Source organism: Pseudochaenichthys georgianus, chromosome 13 (genome assembly GCF_902827115.2).
Source record: "Pseudochaenichthys georgianus chromosome 13, fPseGeo1.2, whole genome shotgun sequence".
NCBI classification, from domain to species: domain Eukaryota; kingdom Metazoa; phylum Chordata; class Actinopteri; order Perciformes; family Channichthyidae; genus Pseudochaenichthys; species Pseudochaenichthys georgianus.
This window is the reverse complement of record NC_047515.1, coordinates 41244291-41262375: the sequence shown is the minus strand read 5'-3', so window position 1 is coordinate 41262375 and position 18085 is coordinate 41244291. Positions and strand designations below refer to the sequence as shown.

At 43.0% G+C, this 18085-nt stretch overlaps 1 protein-coding gene across 2 annotated transcripts in view; it reads left to right on the top strand.

The window, feature by feature from the left end:
- LOC117457444 (SPRY domain-containing SOCS box protein 4-like) overlaps positions 1 to 18085 on the top strand; it is a 65113-nt gene that overhangs the window by 26733 nt on the left and 20295 nt on the right. The window contains exons 1-2 of one of the 2 annotated variants that reach the window (XM_034097544.1): positions 4039 to 4126; positions 13889 to 14770. In XM_034097544.1, the coding sequence (XP_033953435.1) occupies positions 14062 to 14770 (709 nt within the window). In that variant the 5' untranslated portion in view covers positions 4039 to 4126; positions 13889 to 14061. Of the gene's footprint in view, positions 1 to 4038; positions 4127 to 13888; positions 14771 to 18085 lie in introns of those variants that run through there. The other variant, XM_034097543.2, reaches the window with a different exon arrangement.

Below are 18085 nucleotides of genomic sequence, written 5' to 3'. Positions count from 1 at the left end.
TGGCTGGGAACAAGTACCGTAGAGTTTATTTGCTGATCACATCTTTGCCATGAAAAGATTTCTGTCTTTTCCTCCAACACTCGACATCACTGTGGAGTCAGCTTTTACCTTTTTATGTCTCCGCTGTTTGGATTGCGCTCCCGTGTTTGTGGACACAAGAAACAACCGGACTCTCAGAGAGGGGGTTTAGCTTTGGCTCCTTCTTCCAACACGTGGCTGCTAACGGATTCTTGTGCCGGGCAAACGGAGACAGAAAACCTGCTACTCGTCCTCAGCTGCTGGGTGTGTCTTTGTCTGAGCAGCAGGAAGTCATTTGGACAAATGGCTCTTTTATCGACTTGCTGACTAGACTCTTCGATCTGCACATAGGGAAGTCGTCTTCTCCTTTATCGGGTGTTGGAAGAAGAATGGCTTTAAGGTTTTTAATCTAAATGTAGTGTGTATGGTTTATGCTCCTAATTTCAATCGAGGCACAGTAGCAGTCCTCTTCATTAGTTTTGAGTATCCACCCTTCACTTACTGTTTATCCCTGTATGCATTATTTATCTGGACGCGTCTTTATCGCCCTAGAGAGAGGGGAGCAGAATGATTCTTTAACACGGCAATGAGTCAGCAGTTCCCTCGTCTTGAAGTCAACGGTTTTTTAGAATGCGTTTTTGGTTCAAAGCCCAGAAATAAGGTCTGGTTAAAACAAGCTGAAGACATGGCTACTTTTTGTTTAAAATCCCACATGCGTATTTCCGAAGAAAGTGACTTAATGACAGACTACCAGTCGTCATCACGCCGCTCGTTAGCAACCCACAGCTTTGTTGATATGCAGACGTGCTTCAGTTTGTTTATAGCCTAGCGTTGGCTTTTTACTTCTGGTGATTGTATCTATTCTTCAAAAATCGTAACGTTGTGTTGAGATTATCCTGCTGAACAAAACTTGCAAGTATCAATCTTATTTTCTGCAATGATCCACGATGTAAAAATCCCATTGCTTTTTGTAGGAAGCCCTTGCGATGCTTAGTTCTTCTTGGTAGGCCCACACACACCCGTCAGCACTGAATGCATGCTGCTTTACGGCACGCTTCCCAAATCTTTAGTCCCTGCAATCAACTGCCTTTCAAGCGCTTTGCTTTGCAGTTGATCAGAAAATACATGTTTTTTTTTTCTGCCTCTTTGTGAAGACTTGTGCACCAAAGATTGTACAAACGCATGAATGCCTATGGAGTGTACACCTGGCCCTACTTGAGGTCACTGTGCATCCTGCTGCTCTTGTATCAATACACCGGACCACGTAAAAACAAGGCCGTTCTGCAGCAGCCTTCAGCGTGGGTGGGTGTATCTGGATGCGTTATGAATGTGGTGTGTGCATTTTGTTTAACAGTGAAAAAGCTCCAGTGTGGATTTCCTGTTACTTTAAACCAAGTCACGTTGTGTTAATGTATACAGAACTCTGCATACAACGCTCTCTTAGAGGGAAGAGAGGAATGCTGTTTGCTGAGAGGGTTACAAGTGAGAGGAGGGCTTTCTCGTCTCCCAGGGGAGAAAGATGAGAGGGAGGGAGACGTAGGTAGTGAGCGGGGGATGGTATCAGAAGCAAGGAGATGGGACAAGAAGGAAGGTTAGGGTGGGGTAATGTATGATAACCCAGCTTATTGAATATTGATTTCAAATAGCCACATTTAAATATTCTTGTGGGACAACTGGCTTAAATCTAACCCAGAACATATTCGATGCTCAAGTCAAAAGCAGAACAGAAGATATGTTTCATTTTTGTTGACCTTTTTCCTTTTGTTCCACCCTCAGGAGGAGACTATACATGTTTTGCCCTACTAGTGGCATTTTAAGACAGACGTTGGCACTGTTTCATTTCAATGGGGGGGAAAAAAATATGCTTTGGTAAAAAATAGCCAAAGGAGAATCGCGGAAATGTCAATATTTGTCTTAATTATTTATCCGTCCAAAGAGTGTTTTCGTAAGCCTCAGAGTCACCAGTTTGGCAGCAGTTTGCTAGTCTTTAAAAAAACAAACATGAAAAGGCTGAATCACGGGCTGCAAAGTTTAGCTTTTAGCTGTACCACATCCTCAAAGCCAAAGCCAATGTTCTCGAGATAGATATAGCAAATGTGCATTCAGCGTTTAGTACCATATAATTGGGTAGTCATGGGTTGAATTGGCGCATACAAAAGATGTAACAAAAATACAAATGGAAATGCCTTCATGCCAATCCATATAACTATAATAATAATAATACATTAGTAGTACTTTTCAAGAAACAAACATAGTGAAAACAACGCACTTGAAATGAATATATTGAATAGTATCAAATATAGATAACAAAATGAGGCAAATGTTTATCAAAGGTTTAATTTGATCTGTGCAATATCTGAATTTCAGAAAGTGCAATACTTAGTGAAGGTACAATACGTGACCCGCTCTATCGAAATCAGTCGGAGGTCGCTACGGCTCATTTCAAAATAAACGTGGATTTGTGTAAATAAATAGTTTTCGGGGTTCGGGTGTTTTGTTTGTTTTTAAATAAACAAAGTCTTGGCTTTCAGAATATGAAACTTTTATTTCCAAAATCACACGATGAATACATGTTTGAAGCTTGTGAAGGGACGAAGACAGCTCTCACTCGCACTCTGCTGTTCCGCAGCGCCGCCCCCCCTCCCTCCGGCTGACATTATGAATGCAAGGCGTATAGTGATCATGGATAACACGGCAGGGTCCGTTACAGTTTGTTTTCATCTGGTTTCAAATAAACAAAGTCTTGGCTTTCAGAATATTAAACTTGTTTCGGCAAATTCAGATGATAAATACAACTTTGAAGCTTCGGCATAATTACAAGCGGTGAACGGAGTAACTTGACGTCACAGCAGGCACAACAACAGCCGGTGTTTCTCGTGAGGGTTTTCCCCGGGAAACACACACACACACACACACACACACACACACACACACACACACACACACACACACACACACACACACACACTCGCGAGCTTCCCCCAGACCAGTAATCCAAACGAAAATATTTTCCCTCCGTACTACTTTGATCATTTGCTAATAACCAATCAGATCGATGGATTCCAGAGAAGAGGAAACTTTGAAGGCCTTTCTCTCAAAGTGATGACTCGTGACAGTCATTATATAATGTGACATATTTTGCTTAATATTTGGAGAACAAAAACAATCCTGATATCATTAGAAAGCTCGGAATCTCCTCTTTCCAGCAGTGTATACAACTCAAAATGTGTCTTCGGGTCAATGCGACTGGTTTCGATAGAGCAGGTCACATATAGATAAATATCTTAATGAATGCAGTGTATTAGTATTGTTGAACTGCAGGATAGTCCTGTCCACAAACAGTACAGACTTGATCCTCTTAATAACAAATTACCATTCCTTGTAATATCATAAATCACATTGCAATTCCAACGATTTTTTTGTAATAAGATAATTCAGATCTAACTGTAGACGGGGTCTGTGTCGAAAGGAGAATAGGTGGAACGTGAGTTACTGGTGTTACAAAAAAGGTTTGTTGGCAACAAAGAGAAACATCTAAAGGTCTGCTTTCTGCAACATCTTGCCTTCCTTTTGGTTTCAAAGTGGAAATGAGCTGTTCATCTGCGAATGTGGTAGTACCGTGTGTGTGTGTCCAAATTTCTTTCCACCGTCTACTGGAGGCGTTCAGTCGGTGCATCTGAGAGAGAGAGAGAGAGAGAGAGGGGGGGGGTGGTTTTGTCCTGCTCGGGGAAACACTTTGAGCCCTCCCTCTTCTCCCTCTTCTCCCTCTTCTCCCCTTCTCCCCTTCTCCCTCTCTTCCCTTCTCCCTCTCTCCCCTCCTCCCTTCAGCAGCTGTTTTCCTGCCTGAGCTGGGAACTGGAGCCAGGCTGTTTTCCTTCACGTCACAAGCAGGAACTCACCGAACTTACTGACACACACACACACACACACACACACACTCTCGTTTTGTCTGTCTCGGCCCCGTCCCACACTCGTCTGGCTGACTGTGTACTGACCTCATTCAGGACTTGAGACTGAGGAGCGAGTATTCCCCCTCTTCTACTTTGTTGCCGTCTTTGCTCGTTCACGTTTCTGTGCGAGAGAGACTGTTCTGGGAAATGCTTTCATGGTGAGACGCCTCTTCTCTTCTTCTCTCGGGCCACTTTAGTCGCTGTGTTATCTTGGGTTTCCTTTCCCTCAAAGACTTTGTTGGACTTATTCACTGCATTTGTCCAGACCAGAGTCCGGTTGTTTAGTTCACTTCAGAGGTCTCGGACTGCGTTCACACCGACCCAAACGAACCGCACCAAGCGGCGAAACGCACCGGGGTTCGATCAAACCGGACGATACAAGGCTGGTGTGAACGCGACCTTGGTAAGCTTCAGGGTCTAGGACTAATCGCTGACTGAAAACAAACAACATGGCTTTCTTTTGTCAAACTTCCTTAAAACTAAATTAAATGTCCTTGTATAAGATGAATGGAGCGAATGTGAATAGCAGTGTTCAGTATCATTCAAAGTAATAGTCATAGGTCAAATGAGCACCAACAAAAAAGGTGATGCTACGAGTGATTTAAAGCACGATGTAGTTTTTTACTGATGCCCTAAAGACACTCGAATGCGACGCTACTTTAATCGGTGTTTTCACAGATTGGGTTTACTTTACAGACAAATGTCAAATGTCAGAGAAAGCAAATGGGATCAGGTCTTCAAGATGGAAACATATATTGTGACCAAGAATAGGAATGAAGTCCGCCATATCTCGTCCTCTCCGGGTCCAGTTCTCTCCGATTGCTTTGGACCTCACAACTACCACTAAAAACAATCTTCCTTTTTCACGACATGTCCCGATGTGTGAGATGGGTCTGACAGCATCTCAGTGGCCGCATGAGTCAGACAATAGACAGCATTTAAGGCTTGTCAGATGGTGTGAGGATGAATCATCCCGCTGTGAGGATGCAAGCCGAGACGTGTCATTAGCTCTTCTTAGTCAGAGGACCTGTGTCACAGCTTTGGATTGACGGCCAATATTTCATCACGATCAGCAGGTACCAGGGTTTCCGTTAGCCGGTAATTACCGTTTTTTAGCTGGTAAAATCGAATAAGAACCGGTAAATTCAAAATCTGCCGGTCAAAATGTCCGAGGCTCCGATCGATCGGCCGCCGGTTATTATCGGCCGATATTCACTCTTAATAGTTTGATCGGTGCTCTCTATGAAGGCCGATCAGGAGAGCTGGATCTGATCGATATGGACATAAACGTGAGTGAAGTATAACCGGACGCGAGAGAGAGATCGGATCAACTGCTGCATAATCACCTGAAGCCCCGCCCACTGTTTAGCGAGCTGCATGAGGGAGAGAGAGAGGGAGAGAGAGAGGGGGAGGGGGAGGGAGAGAGGTGTTATTATTCAAAGTTAATGTAAACTTTTGAATAATGTACTTCATCTACGACGAGTAGTTTCTTTGAATATAATGTTTGTGGAATCATTTATTGAAAAATGAATCTGAATGTTTCGATCTGTTACGATTATAAACTGAAGCAATATAAAATTGAGCCCCAGTAACTGAGTTTTAAACATCATATCCGGTCGTAGTTCGGTGATTACCTGCTAACGGAAACTCTGCTACACAATTCTTATTATTATTATTATTGAAACACGGTAAGTTACAAATTTGTCCGGTAAAATAAATTCTGTTCGGACATTTGACCGGCGAGAAAAAATCCTAGCGGAAACCCTGGCAGGTACAACCTACAATCCCAGCTTTAAGAGTAGATGCAAACAACAGCTGACTGATACAATCTGTGTGTCCCCTTAACTTCAAGACCTCCTGTTAAAAGTTGCTTTCATAACAACTATAAAACCGCGCATATACCTCCTGGGAAATAAGTGAGTAATTGGCTGGCTGTGTTTGTGGTAAAAGAACTTGCAAAGAAAAAAAAAAAAAACCTTTTCACACAACTGTGAAACTAAAATCCCTCAGAGTCTCGTTATGTGCTCAGAATACGAATCAGCAGTTAAAAAGATGACCATGCTCTTGTTTTAGTGCTAAGGAATCCTAAGGAAAGGCAACAGCTGCACTTGAAATGTATAGCATCGCTTCATTTAAGATTTAGTCACTATTAATGTTATATTCTACTCCAGCTGCCCTCCCCTCACTACTGCTATCTTCACAACAATCCCTAAATACTAGCGATGTAACGATATATCGAATATCGCGATAAATAAATGTCTTGATACCGTCGTGAGACTGACAAAATCTATCGCGATTTTTATTTCTTTAAACCTTTATTTAACCAGGTTAATCATCGATCTGTTTTTCAAGGGAGACCTGTCCAACATGGCAGCAAGTAGGTTACAACATGAACATAAAACGGAACACAAAAGGACATCATATGTACAGGGCTACATGTACACACCTAGAGACATTGACGAGTACCAACAGTATATTTATATCTCTGTCAATAAGCCTCACCTTCTTGGCAACAACTGTGTTGTTTTTGAAGTGGTGGAGAGACAATGCACCGTTTGACCCACTGCTGTCACCCATGGCAACGCATATCTCTCTGTCCCAGCAACATCAGCACCAAGCGAGAGAGTTTTCTCCACAGCAGGGGATTTTGCAAACGCCCAAACATCCCAGCTTCTACCTGGAAATGTGGACGTGCTCATATCCCTAAAAGATAACCTTGATGACGCCGAGTGAGTGAGAGTTGAGTTACTTGAAAAACTAAAGTGAAACTTGTTGACACTTTAGAATACTACTATCCTACTAAAATGCTGTACGAATCAGATTTATTATTGAATAAATAACTTTTTTTCAAGTAAAAAAAAATCGTTTTCAAAAATATTTTCTTTATTTTTCAATATCGCGATAACAAGTCCACAGTACGTTATTTATCGCGATATTGAAAAATAAAGAAGTATTACCGTACCGTGAGTTTTTGGTATCGTTACATCCCTACTAAATACTTATTTCTTTCAACATATTATTCCATCACTTGTTGTTATTTTCCTTTTTATGTTTATGAATTCCTATCACAACAAGTAGTGCACTCTGCAGAACGAGTGCTATTTTCAGACTAGGGAGCATTACATGAGGAGGTATTGTCAAAGTCTCGCTGGTTGGTCACTTGGTGCAGGAATGAGTCCCAAAAAACAGAAATTAGTCTGCACTAATTCTCCGCACACACACTCAATCTTTTCTCAGCTGCAGCTCCGCCGATTTCTCCTCCCAAGACGGCGGGACGCGGCGAGGCTGTGAGTCGGTGTGTGAGCGCACACACACAAACTCCCAGCCAGGCCGTGTGTGTGTGTGTGTGTGTGTTCGGGGTGGTTTCGCTGTGTCTTGCTGTCTCGCAGACGGCCACTGGACTCATAGGGGGGGGGCAGGAGCTCCAACAAGCCGTGTAGGACAGAGAGTGAATACACACACTATACAGAGATGCTGTGAGAAACCAATGTGAGTTTGGAACATTGATCAATGTAAATCTATTCTAGTCGACCTCAACAATGGAACTATGATCAGTAGAAATGGCCGTGGGACCTTTAAGCATCATGTGTTTCTGCATTATTCCAAAGTGTAGCAGGAATAACCCATTGGCTTTTTGGCCGAGCGAGCCTGTGTGATACTAACAAAAATACGTCATCCCTGCCACATTATATACGCAAGAGTTGCCTTCTGCAAACTCTGTCCATGTATAATAATATAGCTTTATTTATCCAGCGCTTTTCATACAACACACGCAGCTCAAAGTGTTTTACAAAATGACACATCACAAGTTAAAAACAAACAAGAAATTCCACTGAGATTATTTAAGAACTTTAAAAAGGTACATGCAGCAAAATATAATATGTGATCAGGTTAATAGACACAAGGAGGTCAGATGGATGATACAATAAATAATGGTTTCTCTCTGATGACACAAGACGACTCGATGCAACAATATAAAACAAAGTGAACATAAGTTCAACAGAAATACAAAATGAAGACCTATAAAGCAATATAAATGTAGGTAAATAATAAAGACTATAAGAACATTAAAAGTGGGGTATTGCAAATCTAAAAAGATGTGTCTTCAGCTGTCGTTTAAAAACCCACTCCTGTAATGGTTTGAAAACGACTTGCCAAGGGAGAGTTTGTGTCCACGCTCATGTCGTCATTGCCCCCAGCTGAATGTACAACTCCGATGTCCTGATAAGTGTGTGTGTGTGTGTGTGTGTGTGTGTGTGTGTGTGTGTGTGTGTGTGTGTGTGTGTGTGTCTTCAAAGTCCCTGTGTCTTAGTGTTGGGGGGAGTTTGCTCGTGTTGAGACTAGCTGTGCATGTTTGATATGCTAACAATGGCTGTCACGCTACCAGCGGCCTTCTTCATCTCACCGCCTCTCTGCTCAAAGATAACGAGTGTGTGTCGTGGATTCTGGTCGAGTCGCTACTTAAAACCATCCCGACTCCTCCGTGCACCCCGTCTCCGTTACGCCCACAGCGGAAGAACATCTCTCGACCTTTTTAAAGGAAGTGTAAGAGATAAGGCAGAGATAGTTCTTGGTTTGTACTCGCTGTATTCGGAACAGGATAATCCCTTCCACTACATTTGGCGTCCTTATTCTGAAAAGGCGTCTGACTTTAAATCCCCAAGGAGAACAAGTGCTCCTTTTTTAGTTTTTTGGAGCCTTGAGAAAAAGGGAAGGTCATCAAATGTACTCGCACCATTTTTTCCGGTTTGCATATTTCTATGTTTAGGGGCAAATATAAACTTAACACACAAAGTAAGAACATCTGTGTTTGGTAGATGATTTCTTTGTTGTAACGATGCTTCTTGGCAATAAATCTTATACCGTTGGAAAGCCTGTTTATTTACCTTTCAAATGGTGCCACATTTGTGAGGAAGATGCGTTTGTGGGATGAGCTGCTGAGTGGAGTATGCGGGGTGATGGCCCCCATTAACATCCCCTCAATGTGCCAAGAAGCATTGTTACAACAAAGAAAATAATCTACCAAACACAGATTTCCTCACTTTTTGTGTTAAAGGTGGGCTAGGTAAGAACGGAGAAAGCAGCTCTAGTGCGCTAGAATTTGAAAATACACAACCGAAACAAATCTACCACTTCCTCACAGAGCCCCTCCTCCAACACACATGAACGCGCACATGACCAATGAGGGCACGAGATAAGTGTGTGCCCCGATGGAAGGCTGACAGGCAGGTAGGCCATCCAGCTACTTTAGCCGGCTCAGATGATTGGTCGTGCTTTTTACAGCGCCACGGCTTCCACAGATGAAATATCTATTTATTGTCAAAGCATTTAATATATTCATTGCTATCGGGATGTTAAGAGCATTCCATGGAATATAACAAAGTGTTTCTGAAGTGAATTACCTACCCTACTTGGGCGTAACGGAGACAGGGTGTACTAACTTTTTATTCATGTGCTTTATATTCATGTATTTTTTCTTTTATCTTTTACGGTTTTTAAATGCCTTTGTCTGAATGTCCTTCATTTTTGTAAAGCACCTTGAATTGCCTTGTGTTGAAAGGTGCTATATAAATAACCTTGCCTTAAGTTTATATTTGGAAATACTTGCCGCTATTGAATTTCTCCTTTTTAATCTTACGCTTTTTGCCAAATCAGTCGCACATCGTCCACTGCTCCTCTCCAAGTCTGGACCTTCTTCCGTCAGCTTTCTATTCCCTCCTTTTTCACATTAGCCCAGCTTCTTCCTCATCCTCACCCCCTGTTGCAAACACATGCTCATATCGATGGGTTCCTGTTGGTGTGAAACCAGCAGTATGTCCCCTTTTTTTCTTCTTGTCGCTACGTCTCCTGCCATTTTCCTCAAGATGTCACACACACACAGTACTGGTGGTCAAGCACTGTGGCGAAGTTGATTTGAAGTTTTATATTCACCAGCTGGAAGTGGCTGTTTGATGTCAGCATTTCCATGTGGATGACATTGAATATCCCCAAAGGGTTCGCATGGAGAGGCTGACAGCAGCACTTCTGTGGCTTTCTGTCTGTCTCCAAAACACCCTCTGGCTTGAATCCCAAATCACTGCCTGGACTTGGCACACAAAGAACATTTGAACTGGGTACTGTTTTATAGACTGCTGGATGGACAAGAAGGTGATGATTACATTTTCTCCCCTTGGTTAAACTCAATTAATTGCTATTGAAGTACTGCTGTGATACTTGAGCCCCTGGTACTCAGACAGACAAGTGTGAGGCGTCTGATGTCCTCAGGGAAACTATTGCATATGACCAGTGCTACCAATGACGAGCCTAATAAGCCATTTAAAATGCTCAAGCAATAATAGACTCAGACACTGGGGATTAGAAGTTACCTCCTTTTTACATAATTTCAGCATAAGAGGCAAGCACACGTTAAATAGGCCCTATTCATACCTTTATTCTCCAACAGAGGGGTTTTGTTACAGCAAGAAAAGAGTCAAAGACAGCTTAAAGTTGACTAAGAAGCATGCATACTTTTTTTTGTTAAATTGGAACAATTTACAAAATACATTAACATGTAACAGCAATTTGGGGTGAGGTGTCTTGCCCAGGGACACAACGACATGCTGACTGCCGTGGGGTTTGAACCTGTGACCCTCTGATCCCAACACAAGGCTCTATCCACTGCGCCACACGCCTCCTACACACCTGCCTTTCTTAAATGCATCACTATGTAACACTTGTGCTTCTATTGGCTAGCGCTCCAACACATTGTACGTGACATCTCTAAGCTGGTTGACCAATCACAACGGAGCCGGGGGTATATCTTTTTTTTAAATCCTCTGGAGCTGTGGATTATTGTTATTGATTAGTGCATCAGTGTTTCTTAGGGACAAAAACACTACACTCACAACTTAAAATGAAAGCGTTTAGTTTATTTAATAAGAGATCATGTTCAATGTGAAAAGTGACGGTAGATATCGATTAGTTGCAATTTTTTAATTTTTTTTAACACCTTGAATTTCAGGGGGGGTGCGGGGGGGGTGCGGGGGGCTCCGTTGGCGGAAACACTGGTATGGCGCTGTGCATATTGGAAATTAATCGGAAGCAAACATGACATATCTTTCTCTCTGTTCCTTCTGATTCCCATAAATCATCTCCAGGTCTTTGGCCCACTGTTCCCCACTGACGGTTAGCACTTGAGGAATTCCCAGCTAAAAGCACGAGTAGCGAGGGCCTGTTTTTTGTCAGGCATATTGAATGTCTGTCGCAATACTAGAAAAAGTCATGTGTAGAAGAATACACCTATTAACCATAGGCATACTAGCTTCTGTTGCGAAGTTAAACAAGTCTTAATTCCCTCTCGAATATCCATTTCATTATGCGTTTGAAAACGTCTGTATTTATTTAAGTTTCACACCAAAACCAATCTTTTAAAAGCCCATATTCGAACACTTTCTTTTCCTGCGTAATAAAGACGGAAACAATTTGCCCCTTTCTCTAAATGTTGGCATTGACTCGGTTCCAAAAGTATTGTGTCTCGTGACATCCCTATATATTGCACACATTAGCACATGTCAACTGGATGGTTGATGGCCGCCGTGATTACAATGGCTTCGTGCGTCATGCCTGGTTTGGATGAATTAATATGGAAATGAACAGCTTGTCACTTTTTACGAGTTATGGTTATGAGGAAGCGTTCTGTAAATGAGTCGTCGTCAGTCTTGCCCATTTATCAAGCTGTTGGCTGTACACTTTCTTTCCTTATCTGGCACGTCCTTGCATCTCCACAACTCATAACTTTCTAACTCTTAAACCGACTGTAGAAACGCAAAATAAATAATTAATTCATGCCTTGTCAATTAAAATATGGCGGATGAGATTTAAATAATGCAACGCTTGGCTGTCTATTGAAATGCATGAACCATTGTCTTATGTTGTGCAGACTTTGTACGCTTTGAATATGAGTACTAAGTAAGGTAATGTCTTGGTTTGTCCATACATGTACTTTGCTCAAATGTAGGGTTGATAACATATGCAATTAATCTTAAGTTTAAAATCTACTAATGTAATCGCATTAATAAGTTTGACCCGAACTTCCTGCCGTTATCCATCGTTTGTTTACCGTGAATTAAATGGCGGCGAAAAGGCAGAGGAATCGAATACATGTTTATCACAGATATTAATTGTGAATAAAGCGATTCTTTTATTTAATCGACTCACAGAACTACTCGGAATAAAAACATATCTTTCCATGGATTGAAATTAAAACAAGACATGCCTTTTATAGTATCACGTCAATCTGAAAGTGGTGTGAATGAAGGGGGGACAGTTAATAATAAATACAGATGAAGTTAACAATGTTTTTTTTCTGCCTCTTTAACTTCAAAGTTGGAATTAGCAGTTTGTTTTTTGTCCTTTGATCCAATCCAGTGTATTAACAGTACACCTGCATCTGTGTGTGTGTGTGATTAAAGCTTCTCCCCATGGGTCACTACCAGTTAATGTTCTGTACTTTCCCTGGAGGAGTCATGTGGAGAACCTTCCTGAGAAACTATAGGGGAGTGAGGGAAACATTGGAGTGCATATAGGGAGAGGAAAGTCTGTCCAGCGCAGCTTCTCTCCACTCGGTTGTATCGGAAACATGGTTTAAAGTAGATTAGAGCTTTATATTGACTTGCTGTGAAAGCTTTAGCGAGTCACATTTTCTCCTAGAAAAACAAGAATTGCAAAACTTTGCTTTGTGAAGAAGCGAAACTGTTTTCTGAGGACGTCGGCAGCAAGTTTGCGCAAATCCTCCCTGTGTCTGTGTTCACATTTAATTATTGGTGGGTTGCTCGAGGAATTTGTGTTAAAGGCACTAACCCTTAGGTGCTATGCTTTTGGGGGGTGTTCCCCTCTCCTGTAGTGTGTAGGTTTGGGTGCCTGTAAATGGTCTGCAGGGGAACAAGACAACAACACGGCCTAGTCCTAGTTGGTATGTCTCATTTCATATTGTGTGAAAGGAGACCTATCATGCAAAATGCACTTGTTGATGTCTTCTATACAGGCATTCAAGCCCGAAGGACCCCGAATCTGCAGTTCTCTAACAGGCCTGAAATATAGGGATATGAGGGATTTCTAAAATGCATGATCTGTTTGGTATTTTGAGCAAAACACATCATAGACATGTTTTTATTCCTTTTCTATATATCTGAGTCATAATATATGCGTAGAAATAGCATAATAGGAGACCTTTGTGCTGTAAAATGCAAAACCACTATTCTAGCCTCCAGTGTTGACTGTTGAAATGACTGAAAGTATTAGAAAAAGTTCACATTCCCACACACAGAACAACCGAAATATGTGCTCGTCAGACTGGTAACTGAAGATAAGAAATAATACTAGATAGGTTCATCCTTCATTTCTCCTCCCCTGTCACCCCCCCCCCCTCCTCCCCCCCCCCCCCCCTCCTCCCCCCTGCAGCTCTGGCTGTCGGCCAGCACTTGTAACGCTGTCTCTGTGTTGGATGCGCATCCATAAGTCTTTTGTGCATCAAGTTTTATGAGCAGAGTAGGGCTGCAGCTAACGAATATTTTCATTGCCAATCTATTGCAGTGTTTGTTCTATGCGATGGAATAATCAGTCCATAAAACATCTGAAAAACCACTTTCCCAGAGTCCAAGGTGACTTTTTCAAACGTGTTGTTTTGACCAATTTAAATGTCATCATCAAATGTTTATTTGTTTAGCTAAATTGCTTCAGTACTGTAGACAACAGACCTTCGTGGTGTGGGTATAGCCTTCTGTAATACAAGAGAAACTGCAACAAATAATGATTTGACCGAGTCATATTTTAAAGCATTCTAACAAACATATTTAAATAGTACTGTAAACATTGTGATTCCCCCCCCTTCCTGCTCTTTGTTGTTGTTGTTGTTGTTAACGTTTTCAATGTGTGTGTTTCAGGCGTGTGGTTCCCCCTCGCTAAAGACGGCGTGTTTTCCTAAAGCACCTTTCCACCCCGGACCCTCTGTGTTACCACTGCACCTATGAGGTAACGTCAGGAACCAAAACCCCCTCCCCATTACCACCCTCAATCCGCCCCCTCTCCCCGTCCCTCACACCCCCTCCTCCCAGCCATGGGACAGAAGATCTCTGGCAGTATAAAGTCAGTGGATGTTCGCGGGGAGCCCTCGTATCGCCCGGTACGTCGAGAACTCCGGGGTCCGGACTTCTGTCGGCCCCCGCGACTCGACTTACTTCTCGACATGCCGCCGGCCAGCCTGGAAACGCAACTCCATCACTCCTGGAATCCGGACGACCGGTCGCTCAACGTCTTCGTGAAGGAGGACGACAAGCTGACGTTTCACCGGCACCCCGTGGCTCAGAGCACAGACTGTATCCGGGGGAAAGTGGGTTACACTCGGGGGCTTCACGTTTGGAGGGTCCACTGGCCGTGCAGACAGAGAGGGACGCACGCGGTTGTGGGCGTGGCCTCCGCTGACGCGTCGTTACACTCGGTGGGCTACACGGCGCTGGTGGGAGCGGACTCCGAGTCCTGGGGCTGGGACCTGGGCAGAAACAGACTCTACCACGACGGGAAGAACCGCCCCGCTTCCACGCCAGCGCCCACGTACCCGTGCTTCCTGGAGCCCGACGAGTCCTTCGTGCTTCCCGACTCGCTGATGGTGATACTGGATATGGACGAGGGAACGCTGAGCTTCATGGTGGACGGACAATATCTGGGAGTAGCGTTCAGAGGACTTAAAGGAAAGAGACTGTATCCCATCGTCAGCGCGGTGTGGGGGCACTGCGAAGTTACGACTCGCTACGTCAACGGACTAGATCGTAAGTTGAAATACACACACACACACACACACACACACACACACACACTGACACGTACACACACAGGCTATTGACAGTATATATCTCAAGCCTTTACAGTTTTTGGATTTCTGCAGATATTTAAAGGTAGGCAGAATGAAGCTTTCAGTTTCATGTATAATAACTGAGAACTTATTTGACACACACACACACACACACACACACACACACACACACACACACACACACACACACACACACACACACACACACACACACACACACACACACACACACACACACACACACACACACACACACACACACACACACACACACACACACACACACACTCTCTGTGGATCGGTAGCTGTGCGTCATGGAGCCAGAGTATCATTGATTTCCCAGAACAAAAGGAATTTTTTACCTTTACTCTCTGCTCTCCTCTGCTCTTTAGCTTCACTGTTTTTCCTTTAATGGCCACAGTACAGTTCTCATAGAAAATGCTTACGTAACAAATCCGATAGCCGAGATCAAATATAATAACTATGACTAATTTGATTACTATCTTCTACCTGCTATTCATGTTATTTTATTCATCTATAATATGAGAATCCTTCTTAAATTAGAAAAACCATAAGATCCTCTTTTTTAATAAAAATATGATTCCTCACAGTTCATATTTATTGTAAATGTATTAAATAGCTTCATTTTACCTGACAGAGGCATTCATTTTTATTTATTTTTTGGAGTTAAATGCATCAATCTGGTGCACTTTGAGGGGAAAATAAAGAGACTAGATCTATGGGAACACCTATATGAAACAGAACTGTATACATTTAAATAATCATAAAATCATGTCCATAACCAATAACATACCATTTCCAATATGAAAAAACACTGAAACTTGTTTATTTATTTATTTGTGGTTCATTTATAGTTGTGAGTGTGTCTGTGCTCCTGAATCAGCCTCTCCTGTCTCCTCTCTCCTCCTCCTCCTCTCTCTTGAGGCAGCAGCAAAGACTAGTTTTAGTTCTCAACAAGTTTTAAAAGTGTATCTTACCTTTTTTCATCTAGTTAACTTTTTATTTTTATTCATGCATTTTTACTAATCACTACCCTCTCAAATGGAAATATGTGTTTACATAAATGGTGACCAAACCGTTTGAGACCCACTGAGAACTTAGACTAAGTTAACTATCTAAACACTCAGAGAGTCCTTTACCTCACCTGAGCTGAGGTTATCCCAAGCTTGAATGACACAGAGACCAATCAAGGGCTTTGATTTATGATCTGTATGACAGTGGCCATGTCGGCAGGCCACATCATGTAGACAGCCAGTCACCCTGTGTGAGGCAGGCCACTTAACAGGCCAGGCCATCGGGAAATGCCCCGGTCCTCCCGATGGCCAGTCCGGGACTGGGTACAGGAGGTGTAGAGCGAGGAATCATTGTCCACAAGTTAATCGATCGCAGATGGCGTCGTGGTCACGGATGAAAACCCCCCAAAAAAACCCTAAATGTTATGTAACGTAATTAACGGCCGCCCAAGTGTATTTGGGGCGGCCGTTAATATACCTGGGCGGCCCGCCCAAGTGTAGTCTATTACCTCATTCACACCAACGCAACTCTGGTTCAAGCTCCGTGCTAGAGATTTTCAGGTTCAGAACCGGTTCTTCGGTTTTGCTCCGGCTCTTTTCACACCGCCCAGAGTCCGACTGGTGCTGCGTCATTGCGTCATCGTTTGCGTCATGACGTAACCGTTTGCGTGCCTGCTTCATAAAGCCAAACCGCGCGGAAACCCCTCACAGCGCACACTGACAACAACAACAATGGCCGATTGTGCTCCAGCTTCCTCTGTACCTCTTCGGAAGACCAGATTCCCAGTAGGTAGCTGGTCTCTTCAGTGGACCACTGCTGCTTGTTAAGTTTCTCCATCATTGTGTACAAACTGGATAAAACGCGGGCTTTTTGTTGTTGTTCAGGAGTTGATCCCGCCCTTGCCCCTGCCCCCTCCTCGACGTAAGCGTGACGTATGCGGAAAAATTGTTGGTGCTTGAAACAAACCGGATTCTGGAGCTAAGAGGCTGCTCCGCTGCGGTGTGAACAGGAAAACCCGGTGCTTTTCAAGCTCCAGCTCCGAACCGGCCCTGAAACACCGTTGGTGTGAATGAGGTATATGTGTGGGAAACCCTGGCGTTTTTCTTCTTGCAGGGAAGCAGGCAGGGCCCTGGGCAGGGCCACATCCCAGCTTTTGTAAGGTTTTTGTTTTGTGTTTCTATGACAAAAAAATATCTTGAAAACATATAACCCCACTAACTGCTGTTGCAAGATGGACAATCTGTTTGGGCAACTATCTATTTGTTTGACAGTGTTCTTTCACCATGAGCACCAACAAGAGGATGCTTCCTGTCATACTTTGTATGAATGAGTTTGTCACTGCTCAATCTGACAGCCGTAGAGTGAGGGGGACAACCCGTCAGAGACAACACGTACAGCCATAAAAGCACAACATTCAGTGTCCGCCCATCAAATGTGCTAAAATTGTTCTGACATATAAAGCTCAGGATGTGCACAAAGCCAAAACAACTTCTCCTAAATAACATTTACAAGTGTTTTTCTGAAAAGCACAAAGATTGCCTATAAGATAAGACATTTAAGTGCTGAAAAATAAATATGCTGGGTCCAACCTTGAATTGCCTTGTGTTGAAAGGTGCTATATAAATAAACTTGCCTTGCCTTTAATGCTCGAAAGGTCTTTATTTTTCTTATACTGAAACCAGAGTCCAGTCTGCTCTGATTGGTTAGCTGGCCGGCTCTGTTGTGATTGGTCAACTCCCTTTGGAGGGAAGTTTGGGATTATAGCCTTTGAAGACCACTTACACGCACAATACAACACACTAAAGGAAAGAGAACACTCCCAAAATGCCCAAGAGGGTCTATTAAAGTATAGGAGTGTGAGGGCTATACTGGACTTACACCTCCCCAACTCTCGTGAAGACAAGACAATCTACCAATCAAAGTACTGAAGATCCTAATTTCAAAAATTGAAATAAAAGATTAATAAAAGTAGTGGGAATGTGACTCCTGAAATTGCTTTTGAGTCAATGAGATGCAGCTAAGGGGATGGGCAGGAAACTGCAGAGCAGATTGGGGGAGTCGGAACAGGTGCTGAGATGGTTTAGGGCTGTCAGGTGATGAGGTAAGAAAAACGTCAGGGTGCATCTTGTGGATTAAAAGACAAAAGACAATGCTAGAGCCAAGGGAATTAGGGATGCCCTAAACTGAGGATGTACGAGTGTGGAGACTGAAGAGAGGACAGAGGCTTTATACTTTG